The sequence below is a fragment of the Dendrobates tinctorius genome, unplaced genomic scaffold (genome assembly GCF_039654945.1).
Source record: "Dendrobates tinctorius isolate UK_male_01 unplaced genomic scaffold, ASM3965494v1 ptg000003l, whole genome shotgun sequence".
Classification (NCBI taxonomy): Eukaryota; Metazoa; Chordata; class Amphibia; order Anura; family Dendrobatidae; genus Dendrobates; species Dendrobates tinctorius.
In genome coordinates this window covers 36,009,379-36,022,681 of record NW_027361671.1, presented here as the reverse complement: position 1 = coordinate 36,022,681, position 13,303 = coordinate 36,009,379, and the positions used below count along the sequence as shown (strand labels likewise).

Genomic DNA, 13,303 nt, shown 5'->3' with positions numbered 1-13,303 from the left:
ATTTGGTCACTTTGTGGTGGTAATATGTGGTCTGGTCATGGTGTGGCGGTATTTGTTCCTTGTATGTGGTATTATAGGTCACTATGTGGTGGTAATATGTGGTCTGGACATGGTGTAGCGTTATTTGTTCTTTGTATGTGATATTTTTGGTCATTTTAAAAATTGAAAAATAAATAAAAATATACCTAAATTGTATTGCATATTTTAACAAATATTTAATAGGTTACAGTAGAGTAGGGCCTGGCCAAAACTGTCTACCCTGTTATGGTGGCGGCTTAAAAAAATCTTTTGGCCAATGCAAAAGCTGCCGGCTATATGTGTGATCTGGTGATGGGAACTGTTAATGTGTGATAGGTGAGAAGTTGAGTTTTTCCAAGAGAGAGTGGTGGGACTGTGGACAGTTCGAGGGGTGGAGGCGTGGCTGGGTGGAGCCTGGGCAGTCTCAAGGGGGCCCCGAAAATTTTGGCAGTATGGGGCCCAGAAATTCCTAGTGGCAGCCCTGAGCAGCTCCCTTGGTGTTAGTCAAAAAGAAGGATGGTACAATGCGCATGTGTGTAGATTACAGACAGCTTAACAAAATTACTCACAAAGATGCATACCCCTTGCCGCGCGTAGAGGAGTCTCTAGCAGCTTTAAAATCAGCTAGGTACTTCTCCACTTTGGACTTAACCAATGGGTACTGACAGGTTCCTGTTGCTGAGGCTGACAAAGAAAAAACTGTGTTCACTACTCCTATGGGGCTATGTGAATTTAATTACATGCCATTCGGATTGAGCAGTGCTCCTGGAACCTTTCAGAGAATTATGGAATGCTGCCTGGGCCATATGAACTTTGAGACTGTGCTATTGTACTTGGATGATGTGATTGTGTATTCCAGGACCTATGAAGAACATCTGCAACACCTGGCAGAGGTCTTGAAGGCGTTGTCCAACTTCGGCTTAAAGGTAAAGCCATCTAAATGTCATCTCCTAAAGCCCAAAGTGCAGTATTTAGGCCATGTCGTGAGTTCAGAAGGAGTAGTACATGACCCAGACAAAGTGACTGTTATCAGAGACTGGCAGGTACCCACCAACATCCAAGAGGTCAGACAATTCCTAGACCTAGTGGGATACTAAAAACGCTTTATCAAAGAATTTACTAAATTGGCAGCCCCTCTTCAAGATCTCCTAGTTGACCAATCAAAAAAGGCCAGGGGCAAGAGTTCCCTGATTGAGTGGAATGCTAGGTTGGATGAGTCATTTAGCAGCCTTAAGCAAGCACTTACTGGAGAAGAGATCTTAGCGTATCCAGACTACGATCAGCCGTTTATCCTGCACACCGATGCCAGCAATGTTGGGTTAGGAGCTGTCCTATCTCAAGTGCAGCAGGGTAAGGAGAAAGTCATTGCTTATGCCAGTCGGAAGCTTCGTCCTACTGAGAGGAACCCTACCAACTATAGCTCCTTCAAGCTAGAATTCTTGGCTATCGTTTGGGCAGTGACCGAGAGGTTCAAGCACTATTTGGCCTCATCCAAATTTACCATCTATATGGACAACAATCCGTTAACCCATCTGGAGACCGCTAGACTCGGCGCCTTGGAACAAAGATGGATGGCTCGGATGTTCAATTATGAATTCGTCATTAACTACCGAGCTGGCACTAAAAACACCAATGCCTTATCCCATATGCCAAATGCTCCTGTTCCAGCAGAGAATCTAGAAGACCTGGAAGAAATAGAGATGCCAGCATTCCATCGCCACGGTGTCTCCCAAGACTCTAACCACGTGACAGGGAGAAGTCTTGCCGTTCACGAAGTTTCCCTTAATCCACTACCTCACCATGGTTGGGCATAGACACAGAGCAGTGACCCGGCTATATGTATGGTCAAAGAACTCCTTGGAGAAGCAGATTCATCTCCAGCTCCTGATGCGCCTGCAGAGGTCCAACAGTTGTGGAAAGAGAGAAAGAAGCTGTTCCTTTATGAAGGCAAGTTGATCCGAAGAGCTATTAACCCACGTACACATGAACTGGTATGGCAGATCGTGGTCCCCAGAAAGGACGTGCCCATGGTCTTGGAAGCTTACCACAATCGAGCTGGACACTTTGGTTGGAAAAAGCTGGAAGTAGTCATCCGCGACCGCTTCTTTTGGACAGGTATGAGATGGTCCATTGAACAGTGGTGTAGGGAATGCGGCCCATGTAATCTCAGAAGAAAGAATTCTGCCAATCAAAGGGCCCCCTTGAAGCCCATCATCACTAAACAACCTTTGGAACTGGTGGCCTTAGACCCCTTGCAACTAACCCCAAGCCGATCACGGTATATCTATGCCTTAACAATAGTGGATCACTATTCCCGTTTCCTAGTGGTCGTTCCGGTGAAAGACTAAACAGCAAGAACAGCTGCAAAGGCATTCCAAGAATATTTCTGCAGACCCCATGGCTACCCAGATCAAGTGCTGACAGACAGAGGTCCAGCCTTCGAAGCAGAAGTCTTCCAAGAATTTTGCTCCCTCTATGGATGTAAAAAGATCAGAACTACACCATACCATCCACAAGGCAATGGTCTTTGCGAAAAACTGAATCATCTGGTGATCAATTTATTGCAGATCCTACCACTCGAAGAAAGGAACCAATGGCCTGAGAAATTGCCTGGTTTGATTGAAATGTACAACCATATCCCAACCAGTGCAACAGGATATGCCCCAGCGTACTTGATGCGTGCACGTCCTGGTAAACTTCCCATCGACCTGGATGGGAGTCCTAACTCCTGAAACCATATCCAGCCAACTGGACACTGATTGGAATACTGAAAGACAACTGCAGTATCAGAAAGTTCAACAATGTGTGGAGGAAAGTTTTGCTCAAGCTAGTCAAAAACAGGAAAGGAACTTTAATAGACATGCTGTAGCAACCCCCCTACCAACAGGTGAACAAGTGCTGAAGAAAAAGAGAAGAACCACAAGTTAGATGACCAATGGGAGGCTCAGCCTTACACTATTCAACCATCTAGCTCTGACAACAGCAAAGTGTATACTATCTCCAAAGACAGCAGAAAAACATGTACTACCGTATCCAGCGACAATCTGAAAGTATGTCCAGCACAATTGCGTGAAAGAGTTGAGAATAAGGAAGACTCTTAGCAAAAAGAAAAAACTGATACCAAGATTCGCACTGTTCTAGGTGAAATCCCTAGTTCTTGGCTACAAGTTAACAATGCAGTGGTAGTATTCCCACAAAGGACTTCACCAGAGACACCAAATTATTCTGGAAGCAATGAATCGCTAATGCCAACCACTAACGCTGTGCATGAGGAAGAATCAGAAAACTTGCCTTCTGTTAGGCGTCGGGTTCCTGCAGCTGCACAGCAGGAATCCAGAGCCACGCAGCCAGCGGTCTCCCATTCCCCTCCGACCTCTCAGGGACCTGCACAGCAATCTTGGCGATCCAGACACCCTGCACAGACCAGTTCTCTGGGTCTGGTTGTTGCTGCCACCTCTGGACCAGCAATAGTAGCGCAGCCTGTTCTGCAGCAAGCCACTCCAGAGGCTAAGTCCTCTCGCCGCGGTACTGGGCATGCTCACGAGATGATCTCCCAGTGGAGATCGGGAGTCACATGCTCATGTCCTTCTCCTGATCTGATTGGTCCATCTCAGAGATCTGGAAGGTCCCGGAAGCGCACGGCTATAAAAGGCCCGCATGGCCGCTCAGCCATGTGCTAGTATAGACTCTACTTGCTACATGTGTGAATGATGACGGATGCATGTACCTGCGAAAGACTCATTAAAACTCCCCTCCCTCTGATATTACGTGTGTGGATAGGGACTTAGCCATAGAGTCAGCGCCAGTCAGTGGCACGCTACAGGCCACAGTGCATATCATCACCTAACTAGCGTACGACAGTGCGCCCCTCCTGGGCACTGTCGCATAGTGGCTGTGTCAGTCGCAGCTCTGCAGTATGCAGCACCTGTGGGTGTCCGCGGTAGCGACGCCGCACGCACGGTAGGTCTAGACGGACTCTGTCCCTCTGCCTTGGGCTCAGCTCCTGTGACCATATACCATGCATGCATTTCTCTGAGACCTGTGAGTCCAACAGGCTCAGTACTTATGTTCATGTCTAAGGCGTCTCTGTGAAGCTAACAGAGTATGCCCAGTGCGCACCGGGTGACGTTCAACCCGTGTGCGATATACCGCCATATTGTGCGTCTGCAATTATATAGCAGCAGTTTAACACCTCTGCACGGTGGACCCCGGGCGGCGAACGCACTTTCTATTATTTTATATTTAGTGCGTTCTGCCATCCCTAACACCTACAGTCAGCAGCGAACATGTTGTACCCATGGTAGGTTCAAAGATTCATAGGAAGTCGTCTAGTATTCCTATCTTACGCAGATCACAGCACAGCACACAGGGCCAAACCCCTTCTCGCTATAGAAATGATTTGTAAAATATTCTAAGATCAATAATTTGTTTTTGAGCTGTACTAACATTGAACTTTGCTTTAGATAACGTTATTGAAGATGTTAAAGGAATTGTGCCCACATGGACTAATGTGAGATTTTAGTAGTTAATATGCCTTACTTTACTACAAGAACTCTTGTAAAGACTTAAATTTGAGAAGAAAAATCTGTTCATTGTGCCTTATTTTACTACAAGAACTCTTGTAAAGACTTAAATTTGAGAAGAAAAATCTGTTCATTGTGCCTTATTTTACTACAAGAACTCTTGTAAAGACTTAAATTTGAGAAGAAAAATCTGTTCATCGTGCCTTGGCAGGAAGCCATCTAAAACAGCCAGTGCAGTGAATTTTCTATTATGGTCTGTGTGCCCTGCAGCTGCACTCAGGGACAATCCAAACAATCAGAAGTGGTTTTGGGCTGTAATCCACGACTCAACTCAGTTAATGTGACTGTTTACTTATACTCAGGTTAACTATTATATCATTTTGTTATATGCTTATGTTTCTTGTGTAGCCCGAGGACGTGGTACCTTTAACTAGGGGGGAATGTGGCGCCCTGCGCCTTAATCGCCACAAAAGGGTTAAATATGTACTGTTTTGTATGTGTTTTGTGAGCAATGGGAGTTATGCTTTCTCTGCTAGACACATACACAATTTGCCTCACTCCCTCATTTGTCTGAAGCTGAGAGCTTTGCAGACATAACCTAACTGGGAGGGGGAGGGGCTGAGCTGTTGTTCTCAGTGTGAAGAAGGAGGAAGTATGCCTGGATGCCATGATGACATGTGGCTGATCCAGGAGTGAGAGCTTAAAAGCAGGGAACCAGCCCCTAGATCATCCATGCTTCCAGAGCTGGGTAGTAAGCTGAGAGACTGCGTGGGATTACACAACCAGCAGAACAATGTTTTCCCTCAGAAATACTGCAATAACCTGAAATCAGTGAAGGACAATGCAAGTGGGAACTTGAGCTGCCTCACAAAGGATTCAAACTGCAAGTTGCTGAAGGTGAAATATACAGTGAGTAGAGGCGCTACATGTATCTAAACTCCAGAAAGCCTTGGTCCCAGAAGGGATTAGAATAGCAGGAGGTACACGGAGTTACAGCAAAGAGAAAGATAAGTCCCATTCTTCAGAGCAGACTGTAACCTGATGAGAGTTGTAATATCTCCTCTGAACTGCATCTGAACTACAGTAAATACTAAAGTGACTTTCCTTGTCTCCGGCCTTATTACTCCGTGCCTTCTACTTGCATCACCATCTCTGGGGGTCCTGCCCTGGTTGGAGAGGGTTTTAACATCTGCACTGCCATCACCATCTACTCCCCCAGGGATCATCTGCAGTGCCGGCTATACTACAGTCAATCACTCCAACTGGCGTCACGAATCACTACATAAACTTTATCCCCATCAAATTCTACCCCTTTTACATGACCGCCTGAGGCCACGGACTGGGTCACCGCCGCTGTGACATTTCCCATTGAAATCAACGGGCCCGGCGCCGAGTATCCCACGGCCTCTGGGGCGCATCAGATGCGTCCACATTCGGCAATTTGACGTGTGCAGTGACCGCAGGAAAATGCAAAATTTTGCATTTTTGTGCGGTCACCGCACACAGCAAATCGCCGCATGCGGATGCATCTGCATACAACGCTTGTCCCTGCATACCCAATGTTAAAGATAGGTTAAAAACAGGACGTATACAAAAGTAGGCGGAGAACAGGTGGAGCTTCAGGTAGCAAGAAAGGAGGAAGTAGGCAGCCATCCGCAGCCCTCCTGAACGCAAATGTAAAACCAGCCTTAGACAGCAGATAAAAAGGAAAACATATTTCCTACTAATTAATTCTTCCCTGGGCTACAGGTAGCCAGCAGACTGGGCTACAGGTAGCCACCAGGTACCACCCCTAGATAGTCACTGGTTGTGCAGCTGCCAATCCCAGGGATCAGGTTCGCTGACACGGGGAGACATGATGTGATGTAGTCACTAACTAGAAGGATATGGAGATAGATGGACTGCATGGATAACTTGGATCTTGAAGTTAGGCTCTTGTTCTCACACACTTATCTGTAAACGGTTCTAGATCTAGCTGCACTAGGACCAGGTACTACGGACTCAGGACTGGCCGCACAGTGACTAGGGATTCGGGAATAAGTACTGCCAACGTGGTTTCAGGATTAGGATGCCACCAGAGCGGTCACAGGAATTCTGACAAACTGTACTACACTGATGAGAACACAGGATATGGGAATAACTGACTAAGGCTAGTTTCACACTTGCTTTTTTTTGCAGCGCGTTTTTCCCGCAAAAAAACGCATTAAAAAAACGCATACAAATGCATACAAACGCTGCGTTTTTTTCCAGCATTTTAATGCGCATGCAGGAAAAAAACGCAGCGTTTTTGCGCGTTTGTATGCGTTTTTTGTGCGTTTGCGTTTTTTTACAGATTTTGGAAAAACCCCACAAAAAAGAAAAAACAACCATTCAACAACACACAAGACCAATGGGACTTCATTGTGGGTGTGGTATGTTAATATATATAGACCCTGTCTACAGTATTCTTCACATTTGCTTGATTCTTCTTGTGACCATGGATCTGCGCTGGAAGAGTTTTCACTTCAACTTGGATTTGGACATCGCGATGGCTCAGGCGTATGCAGTTGCTTGCCATGAACAAAGGAAGAGAGAGAGGCAGCGAAGACGGCGGCGTATGTGGATACATCCGATTGTTGAACTCCGGGAGAGCCGTGGGGCATACCACACCCTCTACAGCGAGCTACGTGCAAACCCGGAGAAATTTACTGATTATATCCGGATGTCCCACGAAAGTTTCATGGATTTGCTTGCTCGTGTCCAACAATCCATCCGGAGACAGGACACACAGCTCTGTCGTGCGATTCCTCCTGAGGAACGGCTACTGGTGACATTACGGTATGTTTTAAAAACAAAGGGGTGTGGTCTGATGTTTTTTTTTGTAAATTTAGTATTCAAAACCTTGGGTAATTAGTTTTCGTGAATGTACTAATATTTTTTTTTATAGTTTTTAAAAATAATATACATAAATATTAATTTTACTTCTTTGTCTGTTCACAGATTCCTGGCGACTGGAGAAACCCTATCCTCACTACACTTCCAGTACCGTATTGGAATCTCTACCTTGTCTGGAATTGTTGCTGACACCTGCCGGGCTCTCTGGAATGTTCTTTGCCCAGAATTTATGCCCCTGCCCACCGCTGAAAAGTGGATGGAAATTGCTGACAAATTCTGGACAGTATGCAATTTTCCCAACTGTTTGGGAGCTGTTGATGGGAAACACATACGGATCATCAAACCCCAAAGAACGGGATCTGAGTACTATAATTATAAAAAGTTCTTTTCAATAGTACTCATTGCAATTGCGGATGCCGGATGTATGTTTGTAGCAGTGGACATTGGAGCATTTGGCCGTGGTAATGACTCGCAGGCTTTTAAAAACTCAGACATGGGCCGGAGGTTGTATGGCAACCAATTTAATTTCCCTATGCCACGGCCTCTTCCTCACACCGAAGCTCCGCCACTGCCCTTTGTAATGGTTGGCGATGAGGCTTTTCAAATGTGCGGAAACTTACTGAAACCCTACTCCAGCCGGGACTTGGACCACACCAAAAAAATTTTTAATTACAGGCTGACCAGGGCCAGAAGAACTGTCGAGTGTGCTTTTGGGATTCTTGTTTCCAGATGGCGAATTCTGGGCACGGCCATTAATCTTAAACTTGAAACAGTCGATGAGGTGGTGAAGGCCTGTGTGGTTCTACATAACTTTGTGATGGCTAAAGAGCACCCGACCTTTGAACTGGACGATGATGCTCCTAACCCATTGCCTGAATTCACTCAGCACACTCTCAGGTCATCCGTTGAAGTTGGCCAAATGAGGGACAAATTTGCGGCCTACTTTATTTCTGATGTAGGACGGGTGCACTGGCAAGATGAAATGGTGTAATGTTGTTGTTTATGGTAATAAAAATCCTTATTTGATACCATTACTGAGTGCACTATATTTTTTAAACTCCAATTAATTAAAAAACTTCCCATGTATAACTGAATTTTGTTATGTTCACACACCTGGGCAGGTAAATACACATACGAGTTAAAATGCAGCATTGCTAGTCTGCGTGAAATATATTGGAATGAGCAAAGCTGCAGGCCATGAATCATGAAACCATTTTTTTTCAAGAGAAAATTGTGCAACTAGTTTAAAACAAAGTATGTGATTTTCTCAAAACACAACCCTCAAAACCCAACCCCAATGAAAGTCCATGGGGAATACAAGTCAGCATTGAGTGGATGAATGTAATCTGCTCATGTAATCTGCTCCATTACAAGTTATTACACTAGGCCTTGGAATGACTATACTAGGCCGTTGTATTTCAAATATGAGTATAGTAGGCCTTGGGGCTAGTAGTATAGTAATATGTGAAATACCACGGCCTAGTATAGTCATACCAAGGCCTACTGTAATAACTCGATTTTTAACAACTAGCATCTTGTTTCACAAAAAACAAACTGGTGAAACTAGAAAGAAACTTATTTTTTAGACAAGTTTCAACAATTTGTTTTTCATGAAACCAGATTCTATTTGGTAAAACTAGAGTTATTACACTAGGCCTTGGAATGACTATACTAGGCCGTGGTATTTCAAATATGAGTATACTAGGCCTTGGGGCTAGTAGTATAGTAATATGTGAAATACCACGGCCTACTGTAATAACTCGATTTTTAACAACTAGCATTTTTAACAACTAGCATCTTGTTTCACAAAAAACAAACTGGTGAAACTAGAAAGAAACTTTTTTTTAGACAAGTTTCAACAGTTTGCTTTTCATGAAACCAGATTCTATTTGGTAAAACTAGAGTTATTACACTAGGCCTTGGAATGACTATACTAGGCCGTGGTATTTCAAATATGAGTATAGTAGGCCTTGGGGCTAGTAGTATAGTAATATGTGAAATACCACGGCCTAGTATAGTCATACCAAGGCCTACTGTAATAACTCGATTTTTAACAACTAGCATCTTGTTTCACAAAAAACAAACTGGTGAAAATAGAAAGAAACTTATTTTTTAGACAAGTTTCAACAGTTTGTTTTTCATGAAACCAGATTCTATTTGGTAAAACTAGAGTTATTACACTAGGCCTTGGAATGACTATACTAGGCCGTGGTATTTCAAATATGAGTATAGTAGGCCTTGGGGCTAGTAGTATAGTAATATGTGAAATACCACGGCCTAGTATAGTCATACCAAGGCCTACTGTAATAACTCGATTTTTAACAACTAGCATCTTGTTTCACAAAAAACAAACTGGTGAAACTAGAAAGAAACTTATTTTTTAGACAAGTTTCAACAGTTTGTTTTTCATGAAACCAGATTCTATTTGGTAAAACTAGAGTTATTACACTAGGCCTTGGAATGACTATACTAGTCCATGTTATTTCACATATGACTATACTAGCCCTTGGGTTGGTTTTTAACATGTATTTACCCATCAGTGTGTGTGAGCGGCGCAAACAACATTAATGAAACTTATTAATGGTGAACCACAAATGTTAATTTATTTTTTATCACAAAAAAAAAAATAAAAATTATTTTTTACGGCGTTTGGGGGCAGATGGTTTCAATTTGGGGGTGTGCAGGGAATATGCAACACTTGCAGTTGAAGACGGTGTTTGAGGGGAAGGGGCAACAAAACTTGTGGGGGAAGGTAGTCCAGTTAAGGGAATTAAACTTGGAACACTTGTAGGAGAGGAAATCTGTTCAGTTACATTAGTTGTAATGGCATGTCGCCGTAGGCTTGTGTGCCTGGACCGACTTTGGCCCAATGCCCGCCTTGATTGATTTCGCCTTGAAGTAGGGGCAAATATGGAATGTAGGTCCCCCGTCTGCTGGTATGGCTGCTGCTGCTGAGGTGGCGGCTGCTGCAGAGGTGGCGGCTGCTGCTGAGGTGGCGGCTGCTGCTGAGGTGGCGGCTGCTGCTGAGGTGGCTGCTGCTGCTGAGGTGGTTGCTGCTGCTGCTGAGGTGGCGGCTGCTGCTGAGGTGGCTGCTGCTGCTGAGGTGGCGGCTGCTGCTGAGGTGGCTGCTGCTGCTGAGTTGGCTGCTGCTGAGGTGGCTGATGCTGCTCTTCGTTGTCAGTGCTCGTCCTTGCAGGAGGACTGGTGGCGGCAGTGATGGCCCAGGTTTGCAGAGTGGTGGTGGCAGGGCTACTACATGTTGTTGTAGCGGCAGGGCTGTTCCATGTTTGCCTAGTGGTGGCTGAGCTCCACGCATGCATGGGATTGGCGGTGGTGCTCCAGACAGGAGCAGCGCTTGCCATGGTGGTGTCGGTGAAGTGACCAGCTGCACTCAGACTTGTGGTGGTGTAACGGTGGGTGTCCTGGCTTTGAATAGAGGTGTCCGTGCAGTGGTATGCAGCACAAGTCGGTAGTGAGGTGAAGCGAGTCAATGGTGGCACAGGTGGAAAGGACACCACTGACTGCTGACCGTACCGATTATGCTGCATAGCCTGCAAGAAAGCATTGTTGCAGGCCTGCAGCACATTCAGCTGTTGATCAGGACTAAGGTGTTCCGCCATGCCCTTTTCAATCTTACTAAAAAAATGGTGTGCTGGTCTGTTGAGGTCGGCCTCCAGACGGTCAAGGCGCTGTTCTACAGAATTGAAGCGGTGTTCAAAGTGGTTAAAACCACGTTCCATGAGTGCAAAACCGCTTTCAACTCTGTCGGACAGTGACTTGAGGCTGGAATTAAATGTCTCGCTCAAATGCATAAACTCGGGCAAGACATTCCTGTCCAAGGCCCTCTGCCGCTGGCGGGTAGTGCCCGCATAACCAGTGGCAGAGACCTGGGACAGGGGAACACCTGATGGCCCAGCTTCCTGGTCACCAGCTGTGTGTGTGGCTGACCTGCAAGGTGCTTCCTGGCTGTCGGATGGCTGGGACGGGTCAGAGGACGTCCGAGGAAGGACCGCTCCAGGGCCAGGTTGCAGGGTGCTGCTCCAGGTGCTGTGGAAGAAAGGAAAATCATTACTACCATGCCTTTACAAGAAGCATCAGCTGTGGATTAGAAAAACACAGATTAATAAAAATAAAAACCCAAAATGTATAATACTTACGATCTTGTGGCAAGGACCGGTCTTAGGAACTGCAACGCGTGATAGTGACGGTATCTAGTTCTGGTCCTTGACGCAGATCCACTGCGAACCTGGCCCTCAGCACGAACATCACTGTTGAAGCGGTCCTTGATCGAACGCCAACGTGTTCGGACTTTGTCCACTGTTGATAAAAAAAAACAGTGCCGTCAAGGACAACAGTCACTGCGGCACAATGTAGCAATACAATACTCAAAGCAGTCACTGTAGACCCCGATGACACTGTTGGGTTTCCTGCTAGAATACGCCAAGCACGAAACCCAACAGTGCCGTCAAGGACAACAGTCACTGCGGCACAATGTAGCAATAGAATACTCAAAGCAGTCACTGTAGACACCGATGACACTGTTGGGTTTCCTGCTAGAATACGCCTAGCACGAAACCCAACAGTGCCGTCAAGGACAACAGTCACTGCGGCACAATGTAGCAATACAATACTCAAAGCAGTCACTGTAGACCCCGATGACACTGTTGGGTTTCCTGCTAGAATACGCCTAGCACGAAACCCAACAGTGCCGTCAAGGACAACAGTCACTGCGGCACAATCTAGCAATACAATACTCAAAGCAGTCACTGTAGACCCCGATGAAACTGTTGGGTTTCCTGCTAGAATACGCCTAGCACGAAACCCAACAGTGCCGTCAAGGACAACAGTCACTGCGGCACAATGTAGCAATACAATACTCAAAGCAGTCACTGTAGACCCCGATGACACTGTTGGGTTTCCTGCTAGAATACGCCTAGCACGAAACCCAACAGTGCCGTCAAGGACAACAGTCACTGCGGCACAATGTAGCAATACAATACTCAAAGCAGTCACTGTAGACCCCGATGAAACTGTTGGGTTTCCTGCTAGAATACGCCTAGCACGAAACCCAACAGTGCCGTCAAGGACAACAGTCACTGCGGCACAATGTAGCAATACAATACTCAAAGCAGTCACTGTAGACCCCGATGACACTGTTGGGTTTCCTGCTAGAATACGCCTAGCACGAAACCCAACAGTGCCGTCAAGGACAACAGTCACTGCGGCACAATCTAGCAATACAATACTCAAAGCAGTCACTGTAGACCCCGATGACACTGTTGGGTTTCCTGCTAGAATACGCCTAGCACGAAACCCAACAGTGCCGTCAAGGACAACAGTCACTGCGGCACAATACAGAGCAGGGAAATACTCACTAAACGCCTTTTTGGAGGATGCTGTGGCGCTGTCCCAGCCATCCATCAACGCTGCGGCCACCTCATTCCATAGCCGCCGGGTCACCACATTGTCCTTGTACAGCCGGTCACGGCTGTCCCACAACGGCGAACGCTCCTGGACCAGGCTGATGAGCTGCTCATTATCCAGGTAGACGTCTTCATCCCGTTGTGGAACCTAGACAAAACACATTCATTAGAATAATCAAATTTAAATTGAATAAAAAGTTACAAAAAAAGAAACAAAAAAATGAGTAAAAATAGAAGATAAAAAATAAAGAACATTACAAATCATTTGATACTTACATTCCGTATCACCACCGGGACTTGGCTTCGCTGCTCCTGCTCTTCGCCCTCACTAGTGCCGTCCGCAGATGATGATGACGATGTCTTAAGAAAGTTGAAAAAAACGTAAGAGATTTGGAGAAGCAGCAGATATACTTACCAGATGCACGAAAATAATCACCTCACGGTCTGCTTGCGCCAATTCCTGCC

At 45.7% G+C, this 13,303-nt stretch overlaps 1 protein-coding gene across 1 annotated transcript in view; it reads right to left on the bottom strand.

Moving 5' to 3' along the window:
* The window catches only part of LOC141080458 (uncharacterized), a 39,493-nt gene extending 26,474 nt beyond the window's left edge, over nt 1-13,019 (bottom strand). Inside the window, exons 1-3 of the mRNA XM_073565695.1 lie at nt 12,791-13,019; nt 11,573-11,732; nt 11,000-11,462 (exon numbers count right to left, since the gene is read on the bottom strand). Of these exons, the coding sequence (XP_073421796.1) occupies nt 11,000-11,462; nt 11,573-11,732; nt 12,791-12,836 (669 nt within the window). The 5' untranslated portion in view covers nt 12,837-13,019. The remainder of the gene's footprint in view (nt 1-10,999; nt 11,463-11,572; nt 11,733-12,790) is intronic.
* Between the last annotated feature and the right edge of the window lie 284 nt (nt 13,020-13,303).